This window comes from Pteropus alecto, unplaced genomic scaffold (genome assembly GCF_000325575.1).
Source record: "Pteropus alecto unplaced genomic scaffold, ASM32557v1 scaffold55, whole genome shotgun sequence".
Lineage (NCBI taxonomy): Eukaryota > Metazoa > Chordata > Mammalia > Chiroptera > Pteropodidae > Pteropus > Pteropus alecto.
Genome location: NW_006436813.1, coordinates 946,036 through 967,846, shown reverse-complemented (window position 1 = coordinate 967,846; position 21,811 = coordinate 946,036). Strand labels below are relative to the sequence as shown.

General features: G+C 47.3%; 1 protein-coding gene across 7 annotated transcripts in view; it reads left to right on the top strand.

Moving 5' to 3' along the window:
- SH3RF3 (SH3 domain containing ring finger 3) overlaps positions 1–21,811 on the top strand; it is a 355,405-nt gene that overhangs the window by 184,396 nt on the left and 149,198 nt on the right. For all 7 annotated transcript variants that reach the window (XR_003046998.1, XM_015591254.2, XM_015591255.2 and 4 more), the window contains one exon: positions 9,091–9,366. Coding sequence is in view for 6 of the 7 variants with exons in the window: in XM_015591254.2 (XP_015446740.1) it covers positions 9,091–9,366 (276 nt within the window). In the remaining variant the exon portion in view is untranslated. The remainder of the gene's footprint in view (positions 1–9,090; positions 9,367–21,811) is intronic.

Here is a 21,811-nt window from a genome sequence, read left to right as displayed (position 1 = left end):
CAGAAGTACTTCTGATTTCGTTTTTGAACTAGATGTCGTAGAGCATGCTTCACGCGTTAGGGAAGGCCATGAAATAAAGCACAGGTGCCTGGATGGTCCCAGTTCCCGGAGTGGCAGGGATCTCCGAGCACAGAAAATCACAGAGGCAGGTATGAGAGGTGAGCTGGGATGTGGTTCGCAGGTGGCAGGGGCAGTGAGTAGGGCCGGGTGCAGGAGCTCCAGGGGAGTTGTGACTGTGTCTGACAGGTATGCACAAGTGGAACAGGAAACCGCCTGGGTCTCCCAAGCTCATTTTGTTAGCCTTTGCACCCTTTCGAGCTCTTAGTGCAACTGTGTTATGAAGGTGAATGCTAGAGGAATGGAATGGTGGCGTTGGGGGTAGGGGAGTGCGGGGAGTCACACTTGGACACCTGGAGCCACCTGGAGGAGTTTGGAAACCAAGGTGGTCGTAGTAAAGCCTGGCTCCTCCAGCATGGGGCCCTGCACTGTAAGCTGACCATTTGCTGAGTCAAATTCCACCTCTCCCAGCCAAGGGTGGAGGGCAGGTTGCTCTTCAATTTAAGGAGCCTCCGAGTGTGCACAGTATGATTTCAGTGAAAGGTGCCACTTGACTGCTTTTCGACCACAGCTCTCGGTGGTTGGCCTCACTTGCACTACCTATGAGTCTTTGTGTGTCACAGTGCCCTGCCCAGTGGCACACGCAGTCCTAGATAAGGGCACCTACAGGATTCTTGTCTTGACTCCAGTGTTCAGCTCCCTTTGCTCTCCTTTTCATAGAACATTCTCATTTTCATTGCCAACTCTGGGCTGCTCCACTGCTCGATTTTTTTTCTTTTAGAGGAGAGTTAGTTGGGACTGTGACCGTTATGCTAACAGCTCGACACACTATGTGTCCGAGGCCCTCTGAGGGACACAGATAGAAAGACATTCAGTTAGGAAGACTGAAAGGCATTAAAATTCAGTTCTGAGAAGTTCACAGCTAGCTAGCTCTGCTTCCCTCACCCCACTGCAGCGTGGATAATCCAGAGCTGGACATCACAAGGACGCCAGAGAAGCTTCTCCCAGGGCATCCTTATCTTTGTAAACCAGAAATAGAGAGATCGCTGGTGAAACAAAGAACTTTGCGAAGCCTTGGTTTGACCAGAATGCAACAGTGCATTGTAGCAGTCCTGAAACTGTCAAAACAGCCGACTGTGAAAAAAACCTGGTGCTCAGAAACGCGATTGTGCATTGTCAGACACCGCCCAGACTTTCAAGAATGTGTAGGTCTCAAAAGCGAGAAGGGGCACATATCAGGGTGCATACCCGAGTGTCCCAGCCTGAGCTGACAGGCGGCACGGAGCCGGGGCCAGTGGTAGTTTTGGTCTGGGGGTCAGTAGAGGCTCTAGTTGTTTGGCGACTTCAGGGTTCCTTTTATCTCCCTTCAAGTGAGTAGTAAAAAGTGAGCTCCCGCCTTGGTCAGAGCAAGAGTGCGGCAGCCATCGCGTGTCCTTGCTGTGAGCGAGCGTGGCTCTACGTGCTCCCTGAGGACAGGGAGTCCATGGGCACGAACTGACTGGGGCCCTCGCCCGTGTGAATGCAGAGCCAAGGCCCAGCTCGTGAGTGCATCTGTGCGCGCGTGCTCTCCGCAGACTTATCTTCACCCTCAATAATGTCGATTGCAGATATCTCCCCAACAGAAAAAAATCAAACACAATGAAAACTTCCTTACTGAGCCGTTTCCTTGTCAGGAGCAACTTTTTCTAAGAATGTTTTCCTGGGTGTTTTCAGATGACCTTGATTTGGAGCTCGCCTTTTCTCAAGTGGACTTAGTTTGATCCTAGTGTCTCTCCTCTTTCCAGGGCAACCGTATGTGAGTGGCTTAGAAACTGACTTCACATCTGTAGAAGGACAAAATAGGTTTTATAAGCGTAAATTCTTTGAAGAGGAGAGTACAGTTTTGAAAAAGGTTTATTTCCCATGACATGATGGTTTTATTATGAAGCTGTGTTGGCTAATTTGAGAAGAGGTTGGAAGAGCCACATTCCTTATATGACATAGCAGTGGCATTGCTTTTTATAGTGCCTTTCATCTGGAGGAACCCAAGGGCTTCACACGCACGAATGACTCCATCCAGCCCAGAGGCACTAGATGTCTCTAAGGCAAAACCAGGCAAAGCCAGCCTTCCTTAAATGCCGTTTCTCCTAACACTTCAGCCCTTCCCTTCTAGCAAAATACCACTAACGTCAGCAAATTCATTTCCAAAGTGCATGGAACAGCAAGCAAACTTGAGAAGAAGGCCATTGACAATGTCTGGGAAAAGCAAAAAAAAGGGGAGGAAAAAAGAAAGAAACATACATTTGCTTTTTAATCCTCCCTAATCTTGCTGAAACAAGAAACTAAGTTAAAGGCAGTTCACAGATGTACACAGCTTCTGTCTTCATAACTGCATCACATGGTAACAGTTTAGGGTGTGCTCATCCCGCCTGTGTTGGAGACAAATTGTGCATTTCTCTTGTATTTTTTAGTGACCTTCTGAATAAAAGGATGTGTCTTACTACTCCCTCTGTAGCCTAGAGCCTGGTGTAGGATCTGGCACATTGTGGGTTCCATAAATTCTTAGAAGAATGAGTATGCAAATACAGGGAAGGAAAAATCATCAGAATAAAAGAGTGAAAGAAACAATAGCTTTTTATGAGAAAAGGGGAGAAGGAACTTGAAATATAATTAGCTATAAAACTAAAACCTGGAAACCTCCTGGCTGGATTGTGATAGGTTAACAACATCACAGATCACATTTGTAAACCAGAAGATGGTGACATTCTGGTTAAATACCTTATGTAACACGTGATAAGACCAAGAAACCATGCCTTTTCATGTAATTCTAAATCTGAGGGTGTTCATGAGGGTGTACTGTTCTAAAAGGAGAGTACATACGTGATAACCTCCATGGCTATATTAAACACTTTGGCTTGAAAACAGTTTATGAGCTAAAGAAACCATCAATCAGACCTGAGACTCTCCGAATTAGTCAGGCTAAACTGCTGATCATAAAACCCCAAAACATGGCATCTCAAATTAAAGTTTCTTTTTTTTCTCAAGTCACAGTCCAGGGCTCTCTTCTACAAGGTCATTCAAGGACGCCAGTTCCTTTCGTCTTTTGCTTTGTGTGTAATCTTTGTGTGGAAAAAGCTGGCCCCCCCACCACACTGCCATCTAGGTCATGGGAGGGGAGGGAGAGGGAGTGGAATTACCTTATAAATGTCATTATGAAACATGGTCCAGAATTTGCACAAATCACTTTTACTTGCATTCCACTGACTAAAATTTTGATAGGTGCCCTGAAAGTGAGGCTGGGAGATGAATATCTTAACTGGGTGACCTTGACCCCAACTGAAACTTGGAGTATTCTCACTGACAGGAACAAGGAGCAAGTGGATATTGGGGGGCGGTGGGGCGGGTGCAATTAGCTTTCTCTGCTGCCTTCATAGACCCTGTGATGCTTGCTTTATTTGCGGTTGGGCAATGTCCCCTCTTTGGCCTGCTCAGCATCCCTGGAAGTCTCCAGGATTCATCTCCTCAATACCTGTCACCTCTGTTATGTTCTATGTGAGGCAAGCTGGTGTCTGTCTCCAACTCCATGTCTTTGCTCAAGCTGGTTCCTCCAGCTGTTTGTTCTGCTCCTCATGGAGCAATCATTAGAGTTTTCCCCATCCATCTGAGCACAGCCACTGTCAGCAACAGGACTTTTGGCTATATGGACCCTGAACCTCAGATCCTGGGAAAAATATGTGCAGGAGAAGTTCTTCCAGCCAGAGGCACTTAGCCCAGGCCCTAATCCCAAGGGTTTGGTCCTGCAGTCCATATATTTATTCATTCAACAGGTATTCTGAACATGTGATCTCTGTCAGGCCAGGAATTGGGGATGCAGCATGGAACAAAAGCAGGCACAGTCTCTGTCCTGGTGGATCTGATGGTCGGGGGGCCCGCCATGGGCAACATGTGGTTAGAACCATGACAAGTGCTATGTGGGGAGCACTGGTGGATAAGGGAGATTGGGTCAAGTCCTTAGAGTGAGAAGATGAGAGAGTTCTTTGTTCACACTCTTCACCCAGGCTGGGAGATCTGGAGAATGCCTGGTCCTGAGCCAAGACCGCCCCCTCCACCATGCTCCAGGTGGGCCCTCATGCCCAGGGAAGCCAGCTCGGCTGAGCATCAGCAGCATGGTGGAAAGGAAGCACATTTGTTAAATCCCACTGTCATGCTGATCTCAATAAAAGATGGAGATGGTACTTCCTTGCACACGCAAGCACCCCTGTCTCCACGGGGTGGGACATTAAGCTCATTGCAGGATTTGTGCGTTGCATCTGAGTAATGAGCCATGAAACTGACATTATAGGTTTAATTATTATTAATGCCTTGCAGGGGTGGCTGGTGTTAATTATCCTGTAGGCATCCCAGATGTATTTCCCCTTTTCCTTTTATTCCTTTTTCTTTAATGTCGTTAGCCCATGTAATGGCAGCTTAGTGGCAGTGTTTGAATTCAGCGCCTCCGAAGGGGAGCATATACAGTGTGAGAGAGATTGTAAGGGCATCTGGACGGAAAGGAAATGGCTGCAGAAAAACCTGCTCAGCTTCCTTGGGCTAGGCTAGGCTGGGCTGGGGAAGGCTGGAATTTCAGAGGTCCTTTGGTTGCTGTGTGAAATTTGCAGAAGTCTTCCCCCCCGGCCCCCCATAATAGCATTTGCCTGCCTCTGGGCCCTAGTCATGGACTAATTAGTTAATCTTATAAAGGGCTTTGAAGATGAAAGATGCTGTGGAGGTGCTGAGAGTCACCATTTCTGAGCGATTCCTAACAGCTAGATCCGTGTTCTGACTGCTTCTGCCCCCTGGATAAACTGCCTCTCGGTGTCGTCCCTGGCTTTGATTTTTGCCCTCCAAATGTGTTCTCCATCTAAAAAAGGTTTATTGCTCCTCTCACTTTTGCTCTATCAGATGCTGATCTTGGTTGGCATTCTCGGCAGAGGAAGCGAGGATCGGTGAGGTGGGATGTCTCCCTTTCCCTTCCTGTCTCCTCTGCCTTCCCCTTGCCCACGGAGGGGGGCTGAAGAGTGTGGCTGTCTAACCAGACATGGCTGGAATCAGCGAGGTTGCTTACTTTTAGCCCTGCCCTCTGACGTCAGGGCCAGGGGGTAGTTGACCCTGTCTCATCTGCCAAGGAGCCATGGAGAGGGCCGTGTGCAGTCTTCTCCTGTCCCTGCTTCTGCTGTTTCTGAAGGAGGTTGGCCCACTCCTCCCCTGGTTCACATGCTAGACAGAACACCTGCTCTTTTGCCCCCCTGTGCAGAGCTGGGACTGGCACCCTTTTCCTGGGTCTCTGTAGGACATGCTGGTTTGTAGGGTTGCTATTTCAGATCTGTCTGTCACTTCTGACTTTCCTCACTCCCCCACCCTCCTGTCCTACCTCAGGACTAACCTGAGTGCATTTGAATTAACAAGCATATATAGGGCACCTACAGTGTGCTGGGAACGCTCCTTTGTCCCGGAGTTGTCAGACAAATACAGCACAGTCCCGTTCTGGGGCCTTGGTTGAATAGGGTTGATACAGTCAGGGAGTGATGGACGAGAGGCTCCCAGGATCAGGAGAGCACAGTCTGAGGTGCTGCCAGGTTTGGAAGGGAGAGAAAGGGGACAGAGGGGGGTAGCAAAGACCCAGCAATTTCCGAAGCACGTGTTCTTTGTAGGTGAGGGTGCTGCCCAGTCTGGCTGGGTGCGAGCAGTGGGGAGGAGAGCAGAGGACTGTGGCCGGAAGCTGTGCCTCGGCCAGTGTGGAGAGCCTTGGGTGCCATGCTTCCCCTCCAGTAGGTATATAGGTAAGCAGCAGGATGGCGAGATCAGCTCTGTCTTTGGATTTCCAGCAGTATACTGGGGACCCACTGGTGGACATATGCAATGGTTTAGGTGGGAGAAATGAAAGGCAGGGCAAGTGGGGGTGGAAGCATGTACAGGGTTCCTTGGCGAGAGCTTAGAAGTGGAACAATAGGGTTTGAGGATGAACCTGAAGCTGAAGGAAAAAGCAAGCTCAAGAGGAGCAGACAGTACTTTCTTAGTGTTGGGTGGAGATTTTATGGCCAGGAAAAGGAATGCAGGGGTGGGGGCCCAACAGACAGATGATGGCTTCAGTGAGCTGTGGCATGTCCAGGCAGATAGACTGACATAAGTCCACCATTCAGAAGGGAAGTTGGAAGCACAGAGAATTCAGTCGCCGCATACAGGCAGGCAGAGACAGGGGTGCTGAAAGTGTCCCTGCTGACCAGGGAGGCCTGGGCGCCACAGCGCTTAGGCAGGTGGGTCATGCCCATTCTGGAGAATCAGTGAAAGACAGAATCCCACAAACGTCAGGCATGTGTGCCTTCCAGGAATGAGGAGGGCATACCCACTGGGAGCACCAGCCTGCCGCCAGGCCACCTGCATGAGTCGTGCCGGCGTCTCTCTTCACTACGCCCAGGTCCTTCTCCACCACACCAGGCAGGTCGGGCCAGGAATGCACAACGCTACCCACTGGGAGCACCAGCCTGCCGCCAGGCCACCGTGTGAGTCGTGCCGGCGTGTCTCTTCACTACGCCCAGGTCCTTCCCCGCCACACCAGGCAGGTCGGGCCAGGAATGCACAACGTACGTGTTATGTGCTGCTGAGAGTATCCTCTCTGCCAACAGAGCTAGTAAAGCTGGTGGTGGGCATGCCACGGTAGAGATGCCGGTGTCCCTTCCACATGGGATGACGGTGCGGTGCATGTGTTCAAATGGCATGAAAGTGCAAGAGGGAGACAGAGCATCGAAACAAAAGAGCACGTCCCGTCCTCCTTGCTCTCTGTTATTGTCAATAGTGGCAAATATGACCAAACAGCCTGAGAATCGATGGCTTTTAGAATATTGCGTTTGAGCATAGGACCAAAGGAAATGGAGTCTGTACGTGACAAAGTGACGCTTGTTTTGGTGCATCTAGTTGAGGGCAGTTTTCAAGGTGAACAGCAAGCTCTTCTAACCCTTTGATACAACTTACCTCTTTGGGGATCTCAATTTCTCCATGTGGTCACTCGTGAAAATATTTTCATTACAGAAATAAATTTTATATTTAATTTTTAAAGTTGTGATAGACTAAGCTCAAACAGAACAAGAAAGCTGTTTTGTCTTTTTGTAAGCTTAAGCTAACAGTCTGAAGCGGGCTTTCTCGGCCTCAGCACTGTTGACATTCTGGGCCGGGTAAGTCTTTGTTGTGGGCAGCTGTTCTGTGCAAGGAGATGTGTAGAAGTATCCTTGGTCTCTACGCATCAGATGCCAATAACATCCCACCTCCGAGCTGTGACACCAGCCATGTCTTCAGACATTGCCAAATGTCCCCGGGGGATAAAATTATCCCTGATTTGGAACTCTTGGGTTAGGGGCTGACTGGCCCTTGTGTGGCAGTGGAATTCTTCTGGTGGCCCATAGCCAACAGCCTCTTCTGTTCTTTTCCGATCATAGTACTTGGATTGTAAATTACCCCTTTGCCTCAGCTGTCTAAAATTGGGGCCCATTACAGTCTATTGTGCTTACAGTACAAAGCTAGCCACAGTGAGTGTTATTAGAAGCAAACTGATTTTTTTTTCCCCCTCATTGAGTTCTGCAAACCCTCTGGTGTTACTATTTAATTGGTTAGTGGTGGCTGTTTGTCAGTTTGCCAGCAGGTTCTCTCTTAACTGCTGTCGCTTGACATTGCTGAAACGTAAATGCAGAGTGGCTGAGTTGCCAACATGCTATTAAGTCCTCTACAAAGACCTTTTCCATGTACTCCTGCTTCATGCTTTTCTGTCTGTATTGACCGATTCAAAGACTAAAGAAATCCTTGGCATAATAGACAGCCTGGTGAGAAAATGCGGCTTCTGTTAGGAAAATCGTTGGGTGCTGATGCAGGGAGATTGGTAAGATTTTTGTTTGATTTTCCTTGGGCAAATCTTACTCAGTTGAGAGGGTGTTGGCCACCCGTAAAGAAGACAAAGAGAAACCCAAGCAGCCACTGGTCTTTATGAAATAGGTCCAGTTAAATTGGAGGAGCCCAGGAAGTGGATGATGACATCGAGTTTTAGTGTAGTTCAACAGACTCCTTATTGCTAAAGAGCAGAAGATTGCCAAAAATTCTGTTTGGGTTTCCATTTGAGACTAAAGATGGCAGATCACTTTTGGAAGGGTTAGCTAACCCGTGACATTAAGAGATTACACTGTTTTACACTCTTGAAATTGTACTTCTGAACCAGACTGCCGTAGGCATCAAAAAGCTATGAGTTGTGGTCGTCGGGGGTGGGCAGCCTATGACAGCCCAGGACCACTTGTTAGACATTCCATTGTATTGGGGACCAACATCCTAGGGGTGGCCTCCACCTTCCACAGCCAGGCTGTCCCTTGGGGCTGGACATCGTAGGCGTCTGCCACTGGTTGCGAGGCCACAAGTGGGAGGGGCACAGCACAGTCCGTGAGAGTCTGTTGCTTCAACTTGAAAACTCACTTGAGGCATGTTCTGAGTTGTTGTGGAGGTTCAGAGATGAAGTAATGAAAATTTTGTTGGATGATAATTGTTGGAAATCTGGCAGATAAAAATAGCATCCAAGGGAGAACAATTCAGCACAAACTTGTGGGTGAGAACATTCTGGAGCCGGAGCACCTAGAGGGGGATTCTGCCCTACCCTTATAGGTGTGGGGCTTTGGCCCGGTTCCCTTCTCTCTCTGTGTGCCTCAGTTTCCTCACTTGTAATTGAAAATGATTTAACTCCTGCTTCAGAGTCGTTTTTAGCACAGAGTGAGTAGTGCACACACAAGGCCTAGGACAATACCTGGCCCCTCCCTCATATGTGCTATTTGAGAGGGAATTACCATCATGGAGGCCTTCTTGTAGATCCTCTCGTCTAAGCAGGACCTTGGCCTCGCGTGTCTCTGTGACAGGGTGTTTGTTCCTTTGAGATTCTTCCTATTCGAGGGCATTCTGCACATGCCCTGAGGACATAGGCACCCCTTACTTCAGGCCCTCCGAGCAGCAGGAAGACTGCGCTGAGTAACCGATATTGTGTTTTGCTTTCAGAATCCTTCCCAGCTTCCCTACGGCAAAGCCCTCTACAGTTACGAAGGGAAAGAACCTGGTGACCTCAAGTTCAACAAGGGTGACGTCATCATCCTGCGACGCAGGGTGGACGAGCACTGGTTCCACGGGGAGCTGCATGGTGCACATGGCTTCCTGCCCGCCAGCTATGTGCAGTGCCTCCGGCCCCTGCCGCCTGCCCCGCCCCAGGGCAAAGCCCTGTATGATTTCGAGATGAAGGACCAAGACCAAGACAAGGACTGTCTGACCTTCACCAAGGTAAGGTGGCCTCTGTGAGCATGGTCTCATGCAGCAATTCCCAGCCAGGAGCCCAGGCACCTTCCGACTGGTTTGAATCCTGCTCCTCCGGGAGATCTGCCCTCCCCGCTGGGCCTCCCAGTGAGAAGGTAATGGTTCCTACCTCCGGATGAGGTTTTGTTGGCTGGACTGAGATGCACACAGCCTGACACATAGTTGCACCCAGGAGCTGGTGGAGAGCTCTTGGAGCCAGACCCTCTGTCACCTGGGTCATGGTGTCTAAGTGGTGACGCAGATACAAAGGAATGAGTCTTTCCAGGACTCACAGGCCCTGAGAGAGGGACTCATCAGGAGAAAGTGCTACACAGATCTCCTTCAGGTCACAGGGAAGTGGTGGTTAGGCCCAGAAACCAGCATGTTACCGCCCTGTCTTCTAGAGCACCAGAGAGAGGGCGGACAGCTGTGCTTAGGGCCACTTAAAGTGGTTAGGTCAGTCCTGCAGAGAGGGACCCCGGAGGGAGACAGACTAAACAGTATGTGCCAGTGGAGTTGTCCTAGAGAGCAAGTGAAAGGTGGAGGGGCCTCGGAGGTCGTAAGACATCAGCAAACAGAGGTGATGGCCCTCTGGACAGTCCCTTCCCCACCATGACAAGTGTGCCCCATTTGCATCGGCCGGCCTCCTTCCTTCCTCGTTTTTACACTCACACACTCCTCTGTGCTGCGAGGGGAGGGGCGGCCTGTCGTACCTGAAGCATCTGCTTCTACCTGTTGGCAGTGAAGCAGCTCCCATGGATTACTTATCTGTACTGAGGCCTCTGGAGACAGCTCCACTTTATCTTCACAACTGCCAGGGTTCCCAGGGAAGCAGTCAGACTGGTTGATGTAAGAAACATCCTAGCCTATAGAGAATTTTTATAAGAGTTTCTTTGAGCCAAACCAAGGAGATATGCTGGGAGCAAGAGCTCCGCTGCTCTGCAGCTTCTTTTATGCATTTGAAACTAAGGAGGGGATGTGAGGAAGAGTGGAGAGAGCAAGGCAAGGGTGGGATTACAGGCTAGTTAACAAGATTACGTGCTCCCTTAAGGGTGGTTATGCCTCTGAGGGGCATTACTCTGGCATTTCCAAGGTGTATTAACCCTGACACCAGAGCATTGGGCAGGGCCGGCTTAAAACCTTTCACTAAAGAAGCTACAGGCCTGGAACATGACTGCCCACAGTGACCTGCCCGGTTAGGAATTTATGATCGGAGGCTGCTTTCTATAAAACCCCGTTTTTCATCCACATAACTCAAATCTCTGACGTTAAAGCCACATTCTTCCCACTTCTGAGAGGACTTCGGTGTTTGTTGTCTCCCCAACCCCCAATTCCCAACCACCTGCTCCGTGCACAACTTGGCTGTGGCCCTGAGCTCTCTGGAGGGTTGCTGGAGTACCGTGCACTCCACTTTTGAGCAAAATTGGCATGTCCTGTGCACAGCTGCTATTTATGTCCTGTTCCATTGTTCAGCCTGACAGTGAATAATCTATTTTTCATTCAGGGACTCAACTCTGTCTTCCTTCCTTTTATCAAGGTGTTCTGATGCTAATTCCAATTGCTATCTGACTGATACAGCCTCCCAGGAAGCCAGCATCCTGGCTTCTCTTTGTCTCCCCCTCTCCTCCCACCCCTAGCTCTTCCTTTCCCCCTCTCCAGTCTGCATTTCTCTCTCAGTCTGAGGCTAGAGTGGCAGGCTGCCCAGAGCGGCAGGCAAACGAACCCCTGCTTTACTCACTTCTCTGCCCAAAGGACTCTCGAGAACCTGCCCTAAGAAAGGAACCCTCTGGGTGCTTGTGATGCTCTGTGCCATCACTTATGACCAAGAGAAGGGATCCCAACAACCTCTCAGGGTCTGGGCAGGCCCTCGCTAAGGAAACAGACCTTTAGTGTCCAGGCTCCTCCAAGCTCACTCAGCTGGCTTCAGGGCGTTCCTCACAGGATTTCATCAGAGAAGGCTCTCGGAGCCAGGAGAGCTCACTGTGAACTGACAGCTGGGGGGATGCAGACAGACTCGCTGCTCTCCTGGGCCTGAAGTCTAGTGGGAGAGACAGGCAGAGACAGGCAATAGCAAGTCAAGGAATAAGTGTGCAGAAGACAGTTTCAGGGACTAACGAGCTGCCTTGGCCACCCAGGAGGCAGACCTGGTTTTTAGTAAGTGCTCCAAAATATTCATTGATAGAATTTAATATTTGATACTTCAAAAGAAACATTGAAGTAGTCCACATAGGAAAAACTAGAACTCTGTTAGGCTTCCTTAGACTCATTCTGTGGTTGGTATTGTTTTTACTTTGAATTATGTTGGGGGGTGGGGTTCTCATGACTGCGTATCTTGCACTGGTCCCAGCCTATCAATAGCCAGTGTTGTGACTGGACCAGCCCGTGGTTCTTACTATGGTTGCAAAATGCATCAGGCAAGATACAAGTTCATTCATTATTTTCAAGAAATTACATTCAGTGAGGTCACGAGTGAAGAGAGAGCATGGGCCTGGGGTTCTGCTTTTATTGGGGTCGAAGTTGGGAGCCTAGGATATCGAGGGCTCACTCTTGAAAGGTGAACTTAAAACATAAGAGCAGGAATTCAAATCATGAGAGGAGGACAAAACAAGTAGCCCAAATGGTCAGTTATGGAAATTAACCAAGATCTCTAAAACGAGAGAGCCTGGGTGGGGAGAGACAGCCTGTTCTTTACCTAGTCCTGAGGCTGTCAGTGTGTTTACTCATGAGATCGCTGTCTTTGAGGTGGATACCTGTGCATTCAAAGCGGAAGTCAGGCACTTGCATTATAAAAAGAAAACAAAAACAAAGTCAGGGCTCACACTATACCTTCCTTGGGCTGTGGATGAGCATCATTGTTGAGGCGGAATGTGGTTATAAGATCTCTCTAGGGAGATGGCATTTGAGTTGAGATTGAGGGGCAAAAGCACCAGCCATGAGAGGGTCTGGGGGGTCTCCTGTTACAGAATGTGGTAGCTATTTCCACAAGAAGCTATGTGGGCAGTGCTACATCTTAAGATGTCTTTGAAGGACTTTCTTTTCTTGAATTCTGTGGATCAATATGGACAGTTAGAGACCTCTGGGCATGATTCCCAATGAAAATCTTGCTCTGACACCCCCACCATGTTCACATAACCTTGTTACCAACACCCACGTCCACCTTCCTACCTGGGATAGGGCCCAGCACACCTACTCAGCTGCACCTGTTCTAGCTGCATCTCTTACCTCCACACATCTCCAAACAGCCTCCAGAGGACATAGCTGACGCATCGTGACTCTTCTGCTCGGTTTCTGATTCTTGTTCCTTGTACTGCTGGCTTGATGTTTTCCTTCCAAGGGCATCTGAGCCAGTTCATTGCCCTCATTCCTGGAATGCCTGTTCTGTCTAACTTGTTGATGTCACACCTCGGGTGACCAAGTGGTTCTCGTGCTCTGGCATTGCTGGGTCAAGCCAGCTCGGTTTTGCCTCTGGGGAACATCTTGTTGTTTGATAGGCTCCATTCTGGAGTCAGCAAGGAAAATGAGGTCTCCAAAATCCATGAATGATGCTCACCCCTCCACTGAAAAACATCACTGTGGTAGGATTGATTGGATTTTAAGTCATGGAGCAGGTGGATTAAAGCAAAATTTTTACCTTCAGCATTGGATTTTGAACAGTCCTGTTAAAATTGCATTAATTACAGTCATTCTGAAACCAGTCTTTGTTACTTTTAAGAAGGGAATGAATAATTACTTTTTGTAAAGCAGCTATAAAAAGCATATTTTATAACTTCTGAGTAGTCCTACTCCCAGAAGCTGAGCATGTGCATATAAAAAGACTAAAGAAAAGAAGTACATTGTCCCCAAGCTCTGTCAGCTGGTATTTTAGAAGCTCTCACGTGAGGCCTTGATGTGTGCCGCCCTCCATGTGTTTGGGGAGGGGTTAGGTTTGGTGGAGAGGCGCCTTGGTGCAGGGGCTTTACAGGTAGGGATCCCATGTGTGACCTTAACTGTGTGACCTTAGGAAAACATTTGTGGGGCCACCAGCTCCTCATCTTCAAGGTCAGGACACTGATACCTACCCTGGGGTATTGAGGGCTAAGTAGAGATCTGAAGTTAGGCCTTGGCATACAAGAGGGGACCTTGAGTTCCATGTTTTCATGGCAGCTTACTCCATGTTGTCTTATTTTCACTCAACTATAAAACTCAGCAAATATTTACTGAGCCCTCGCCATGTAACTCGCATTTAATGAGAACACTTTCGTCACCTTGCCAGGCAGCTGTGTTGGATGCAAAGGCTCGGGGCTGCCCTTTAGCGAATTCACTCTAGTGCTCGGGAGTCCTCAAGGGTCATGAGATTTTCTCAGGCAGTGTCTGGCCCACTGCAGAATCACTTTTGCACCCAACTTGCAGCAGGGACCCGAGGCTCACCACATCGGCCCAGATCCCGCCCCTGTCCCCCACCCCATCATGCTTGCCACGTGCAAAACCACAGGCCTTGTGGACAGAGAGAGAACTCCTTTCTAATGATCATCTCACACCCTCCCTTCCCCACTCCAACCTTCCAGCAAGGGATGCTTCGAGTAGGCAAAAACTCTTTTAAAACACCACCAGAGTTTGTCCTGACCTGTCAGACTTCTCCTTTTGGTGTCACCACAAGGCCCTTCCACATGATCGTCTTAAACTCCTGAATGTTTAATCCTCTTTCCCAAAATCCAGGAATTCTCTCCTTTGTGAATCAATGCAGCATTAATTCCAAATGATGCTCTTCTGATCCGGGACAGACTTAGATAAAAACCAAATGTAGACAGAGTTTGGGCTCTAGAGTCAGGTAGCAAAGATTCAAATCATGATACTTTTCGTCATTACGCTGTGAGTTTGGGACACTTAGTCTTTGAGTCTCTTTTTTTAACTCTAAAGTGGAGTCGATAATAGAAGTCAGTGAACAAAGGCATTTAGAGAACTGAGCTCAAAATAGGCATTCAATAAATATTTGCTTTCTGCCTCTCCACTTTCTTCCTTTTTCAGGAAGTTACAGTTTTGTCAGATACATGTCACTTTTTGTGTTAGCCCAGCATGCTCACAGAAAAATACATTCTTCCTAAGACACATACTACATGGAGAGCTGAGAATTCCAAGGGCTAGGCCACTGTACTCTTATTTTCCTGGTGGCTAATCTTGGAGGAGTTGCCTGGCAGGGGGTGGGGTTGTGAAATCCCCTCAGCCCCTGTGTTAAGCAACTGTCCTCATTGCTGGGCACTCCTGGGCCCAGCGTGTCATCTCTGCCTCTTCCTGACAGGCAGTCGGGATCACTTTGGGGCCAGAAACCCCATGAGCCCCAGGAGAGCCGAGCACCTCCACATTCCCTCCTTCCTCAGTGCTACACTCTGCTTAGGCTGCTTTACGAGAAACTCAGTTACCTTCTTGGTGCTTAGATCCCTTGTTCCAGCTGGGCAGCAGCCCTGCAGCCACCTTTGAGTGCCACCTGGCCTGTGTGGACGGTCGCTGTACTAAGGTGACCAACTCGGAAGCACCAGTGGCCATGACCAGTGATGGTGGGGGAGCTGCTGAAGCCTGTCCAGTCCTGCCCCATCTTTTGACATCAGGGTAGGGATCAGACAAACTGTCCTGGGATCATGTTGATTTGCAGACAAAGCTTGGGATAGGTCTGAAGCTTTGTCAAGAAACAGTTTCAAACCTGTTCAGAATGCAAGCTCTTCTCCCAGGACAGGCCTCACACCCTGTGTGGCCCCCACCCCACTGTCTCCCTGGCTCACTGCGAGTATCCCCAGCCTAGTCCCCGTCAGCAGCTAGAGCCCCAGAACCTTTCACCCTGTGTCAGGTGGTGCTCATACCTCATCAGGGCCCCACCTGATTCTCCCCTTCCCTAGAGTCAACATGAAAGTCTGTGACCCTACCCAACCTAGCGCCCACCCCACATGGGCCTCTTTCCAGTGTTTGTCCCGTGGCTCACCTCACTCCCATCCATGCTGGTGTCCAGGCCCCTTTTCTCTCCAGGTGAGCCTGCAGATTTCCCCAGGGCCTCTGCAGCTGCCTCCCCACAACCTGAAGCCCTCCTCCACCTGTTCGCAAGCCCCTCAGAGTACTCCTGACCAGCTGGTGGTGGAGTCCCTCTCACCTAGCACTCCACATTTCCATTCACCTTTGAGAAGGTATCTGTGTTTACATGACAATTGTCTGTGTCCCTGGCTGGAGTGCAGGCTCCCCGAGGGTGTGGCCATCCATCATCTACTGCCTGCCTATCCCCAGCATGGGACAGTGAAGGGCACACAGGACTCTGAATACATATTCGGACAGCGAAGCTAAGAGGAACAGAACAGTCTGCCTTGGCCTGGGCAAGGGGTCAGCTCGTCTTACTATGGAGAGTGTAAGTTTATTCCATCAGCCTCCTTGGTCTATTCCTTCATTCAGTCTTCAGATGTTTATCAACCCTAGATTGTATTCCAGTTCAGCCAGGCCAGTTGAGTGGGCACAGCCCATAGTGAGTGGATCAGGAGAGACTCCCCCTGCTGGAGGGTATGTGGGTGTGTGTGTGTGAGAGAGAGCATGCACGGTATGTGTGTGTGTGGTGTGTGTGTGGTATGCACGTGTCTGTGTGCATGCGATATGTATATGTGTGCAGTGCATTAGTGAGAGCATGGGTCTGTGTTGGGGAGAGCTCCAAGCACTGAGAAGGGTCAGCTGACCCCTGACCTCTGCACTTCCACCTGGACCCACTGAGACCCCCTGCGAGGGCTGCCTCTGTCATGCAATGTTGCCTTTTTGGGGCAGCTCCAGGCCTCTGGCAGCCTGTGGAATGGACATAAGACAATGGGAGAAATCTCCCAGGGCTCTGGAAAGTCATGATGACCTGAGACCTCAGCAGGGGATTAATGGTAGCTACATTCCATTAGGAGCTTCACCTAGAACTGAGGACTGGGGTCAGAGGAACAGTTTTGTGTTATTTCTTCAACAAAAGGCTGTGGGAATTTTTAAGCTATTTCCTTTTGAATTTTCCCTTCTTTCTGTGAAACAGTAAGTTGAGAGTTCTGGAGGCGGCTGGCTCATATTCTGACAAGGAGGCACTGTCAGTGACAGGGCCAGGTCCCCAGTCACGCTACATGGAGCAGAGCCGTGGCTGTGGCCCAGCTGAGCTGAGGTTCTGAAGGGGCCATCTCTGTCTCTCTCTTTCTCTGGCTCCTTATTGCTTCTTGCAAACCACTTGACTGCAGATGAAAGAGGAGCGTGGAGGAGCTGAAGTGGCACTCCAGGAGAGTGGTCTGCTTACTACTCAGGGCCCTTCCGGACCATTTCTAGGTGTTTTGTATGAGAGATCGCCACACAGCTCATTTAGGAGAATAAAAGACTAGGCCCTTAGAGGTTGGTTTATCTGGAGCTGCTAAAGGAACTCTTCAAGGTTTTCAGTGAGTGTGGTATTTCAGGCTGAGCCCTTGATACTTGAGCTGTGACATTTACCAAGAAGTACCTTTGAAGCAGTATGAAAGACAGTGTAGTCGAGCAGCCACCTTTCGTGGCATCGAGAGGGCTTCCGTGGGGATACAGACATACCAGCCTCCCATCAGGTCAGGAAGGTAGAGCTTCAGTGCTACGCATCTTCGCTTCTCTTCTTAACAGAGCCCATCTGTTTGCAGCTCTGTTTTTCCCCAGGTAGAAATGAATGCACGTCCTTGGGGAGAGTTAGGTAAATGAATTACAAATGCAGTTTGGAGGCCTCGCTTAGGCGGTGGGCCTACTATGGTGCCTGAATCCCCTGCAGATGGATTACTCACTGAGCTCTGAGAGGAAAGCACGATCCTTTTCAATGACCATGTTGTGCTCATGACCCAGACTTAGAATCATTCAGGGCCACCCCAAGGCCACACGAATGCAAAGGAGAGCTGCTGCCGTATGGCAGCGGTGTTTGGTGTATTTCCCAAGCTTAGAAATTTCGGGGAATAGGGAAAATAGCATATGGAAATCTATTGACCTACAGCGAGTAATAAACAGTTTACATGAAACCTGTAAATGAAATCAAATCATGCATCTGAGAGTGAAATGATGTCCTGGAAACAACCTTCAATTCATAGAACCCTCAAATGCTGCCATATCGGCCCAGAGACTTGTCTGCCCCTCCTGACCATAGAGGTGTCTAGTTAGCTTGCATTACTCATCTACGTCAAACCACAGCTTGCAGGACAAACCTGCCCACCCGCTACTGTTTTTGTAACGAAAGTTTTATTGACCCACAGCCAGTCTCCTTCATTTACAAGTCCTCTCTGGTTGCTTTCACACTAAAACTGCAAAGTTGAGTGTATGACGGTATGGCCTGCAAATCTTGAAATATTGACTATCTTGCTTTTTCTAGAAAGGTTTGCCAACATAGAGCACCACACTATACAGGCTAAGCACGTGGTGTTTCCTTATTCGTCCCCCTTTCTTCTCAAAACAGGACTTTGTTCTGAGGTCACCTGCAGCCTGCCACATTGAGTGTGACTGCAGGGGGTACCATTCTCTGAAACAGCAACTGAAAACTTGTGTTCAACCCACGCAGATAGGTCTTGCCCTTGTCACATGGAAAGCCCATTTAGTATCTGAGGGGAGTATTTCTCTATATTCCAAAAAGTTGGCAGAGCAGGTATTTGCCCTTTTTTTGTCTTCCTGAAAGTACTGGCTCCGGGTTTTTAAAAGATGACAGCAAATCAGAGACCTGATGTGACCCACAGTTGTCATTTTCCTGGTCCTGCATTGGCGGTGAGAGAAGTCATTACTGTTTCCAGATCACACCAGATTCTCGTAGGTAGTTCTAACATGCAAGAACGAAGCTTCTCGTTCGTTGCCCAGTACTCAAATTATCCTCATTGACGTCTCTATTGCATGCGTTTGGATTAGAGGCAGAGCTCTGGGAAACCTTCTTCAAAACTCTTAGGCAAAGCTAGTTACTTACGGGTGTGTATGGAGAGCGACTGCTCCCTGCACCTGGCAGTCTCCCAGCCCAGTCTCTACAACAAAAATGTGTGCCAGTTAAATAGGAACATTCCTGCAGTCCCAGCCAGCCATGGGACCCAGAATTGCCTCCATCGATATTTGAGTCAGATCAGACATCTGCTACCAGGTGACACCAAACCACAGCTGAGACTACACTGGATTTGCATCTGATAGGCAAATGGGGCTGTGCAAGTTCCATCTGCTTATTTCACTAACCTCACAGGGGCGCATTTGACTTGACTGGATTTTGAACTTCACTTACTGCATTATAATGAGATTTTACCAAACTTATACTGGGTGGTATCTGTCTCTCTATGAGCGAGCCTCCGTACCTACCACTGAGCTCTCCTTGGGAAGGGATCGTTTTCTCCTCAAGCCTGGCACTTAGGGGATGCTCATATATTGGTGACTGGATAAGGAACAGCTAGACACTGCTTAACACTTGGAGTGGTGACAAATTCCCTGGCCAAAGAGGCCACATTTGTTTTTGGACAGATCTCCCTTATGGGGAGCTGTGTCTGTTTCTCGGTACTTTGGAGGTCTTGGTGCTTGCTAATCTCACCCTGGGTGAGCCGGAATGAGCCTGGCTCTTCGTTATGGCAATGATGCCAACACCCAAAGACAGTAATCATGCCCCACCCCACCTTTCTCATTTCTCAAGCTCGGCAATCCCACTTTCTTCTCTGGCTTTTTGTGACTTGATTTCAGACTGTTCGTGTCATTGCTGGCTTCCTCAGTATATGATGTCTCCTCAGTGATATCTTAGGACCAAATTCAATATTCAAGGTGTGCCATGATTTGTCCACACTATTATCTTTTATTTCAGAAAAGAAAAAAAGAAAAACAAATCTTTTTATCTAAGTATAGTGTAATATACCCACAAGTCCACTAATCAAAATTATGTCTTTTCTCCATTATATCCTCCTTGCTCCTTTGTCAAAGATCAATTGACTACATTGACGTAAGTCTATTTCTGGATGCTCTATAATGTTGCATTGACCCATTTTTATGTTTTATCACCAATATCACACTGTAGTTTTATAGATAGTAAGTCTCTAAGTTAGATAGTGTCAGTCTTTGTTCTTCTCTTTCAATATTATGTTGACCATTCTAGGTCTTTTGCTTCTCCATATAAAGTTTACAATCAGTTTGTTAATATCCACAAAATAACTTGCCGAGGTTTTGATTGAGATTGCATTGAATGTAGAAGTTAAGAAAAACTGACATCTTGACAGTATTGAGTCTTCCAATCCATGAACACAGGTATCTCTCTATTTTGTTCTTCTTCGATTTCATTCATTGGAGTTTTATAGTTTTTCTCATATAGCTCTTATATGTATTTTTAGATTTATATCTAAGTATTTCCTTTTTTAGGTGCTAATGTAAACAGTGTTGTGTCTTTAATGTCAAATTCCCGTTTTCATTGCAAGTACATGCACACCTCATTTTATTGTGCTTCACTTTACTGTGTTTCTTAAATGTTGAATTTTTTTACTAATCGAAGGCAAGACCCTCCACCAGCAATAAGATTTTTACTTGTTTTATTACAGTGGTCTGGAATGGAACCTGTAATATCTCTGAGGTATGCCTAGATATAGAAAAGTGTTTTAACTTTTGTACATTATTCTTCTATCCTGCAACCTTGCTACAATTGCTCATGAGTTTCAGATTTTTTGTTGATTATTTCAGATTTCCTTTTCTTAAATTGAATTTATTGGAGTAACATTGGTTAATAATATATAAATTCCAAGTGTACAACTTGTAATACAATGTTTTTATACTCTACTGTGTGCTCACCACCCAAAGTCTAGTAACTGTCCATCAACTTGTGTTTGCACCCCTTTACCCTCTTTGTCCTCCCTCCACTCCTCTTCCTTTTTGGTAACCATCATTCTGTTGTCTGCCTATGAGGTTTTTGTTGTTACTGTTGTTGTTTATTTGTTGCCTTTTATTTTCTACCCCACTTACAAGTGAAATCATATGGTTCTTGTACTTTTTGTCTGATTTATATATATGATAGCATAATATTTTTAAGATCCATGTTGGCGCAAATGGCAATATTTCATCTTTTTTCATGGCTGAATAGCATTCCATTGTATACATGTACCACATCTTCTTTATCCAGTCATCAGAGGACACATAGGTAGATTCCATGTCTTGGCTATTATAAAAAAAAAATGTTGCAGTGAACATAAGGGTACCAACATCTTTACAAATAAGTGTTTTCAAATTTTAGGTGTAGATACCCAGAAGAAGGATTACTGGGTCACATATATGTAAGAGTAGATATATTCTTAATTTTTTGAGGAAAGGTCATACTGTTTTCCATAGTGATTGCACCAATTTATATTTTCTCCAGCAGTGTACAAGGGTTCCCTTTTCTTCACATCCTCTCCAACACATATTTTTTGTCTTATTTATAATAGCCATTCTAATGGATGTAAAGTGGTATCTCATTGTGGTATTGATTTGCATTGTGGTATTGATGTCGAGCATTTTTTTTTTGAGATACCTGTTGGCCATCTGTATGTATTCCTTGGAAAAGTGTCTATTCACATTCTCTGCTCATTTTTTTTAAATTTATTTATTTTCATTAGTTTCAAGAATACAGTACATTGGGTAGACATCTATACAGTTCGTAAAATGATCCCCACAATTGCTCCCACCCTCCACCTAGCCAACGTATTAATGCTAACTGCATTCCCTATGCTGTGCTCCTCATCCTTGTGACCATCCATCAGCTACTAATTCATACTTCTTTAACCCTTCACCTCATTCTCCCAGCCCCCCAATCTCCTCCCCTCTGTCCATCACCAAATTGTCCACTATATTTGTGAGTCTGTTTTTGATTAGTTTGTTCTTTTTATTCCTTAGATTCCACATATAAGTGAAATTATATAGTGTTTATCTCTCTCTGTCTGGCTTAAATACCTTCTAGTTCCATGAAAGCAATATCTTTTTCCATCCCCTTCCTTTTAATCTATGTGTCTCTTTTAATCTGAAGTGAGTCTTTTGTATTTTTTCTTCTTAAGGAAGTCCTTCCGACAATTCCTGTAATACTGGTTTGGTGATGATACATTCCTGTAGCTTATTTTTGTCTGGGAAGCTCTTTATCTGTCCTTCAACTCTAAATGATAGCTTTGCTGGGTAAAGTATCCCTGGTTGTAGATCCTGGGTCTTCATCCTGTTGAATATTTTTTGCCAAGCCCTTCTCTCCTGCATAGTTTCTTTTGAGAAATCAGCTGCCAGTCTTTTGGGTATTTCCTTATAAGTAATTATCTGTTTTTCTCTTGCTGCTTTTAAGATTCTTTATTTGTATTTAAACTTTGGCATTTTAATTATGATGTGCCTTACTGTGGGCCACTTTGGATCCCTGATTCTTGGAATTCTCTGAGCTTCCTGGGGTTTTATGTCCATTTCCTTCACCAGGTTAAGGAAATTTTCCATTATTATTTGTTCAAACAGCTATTCA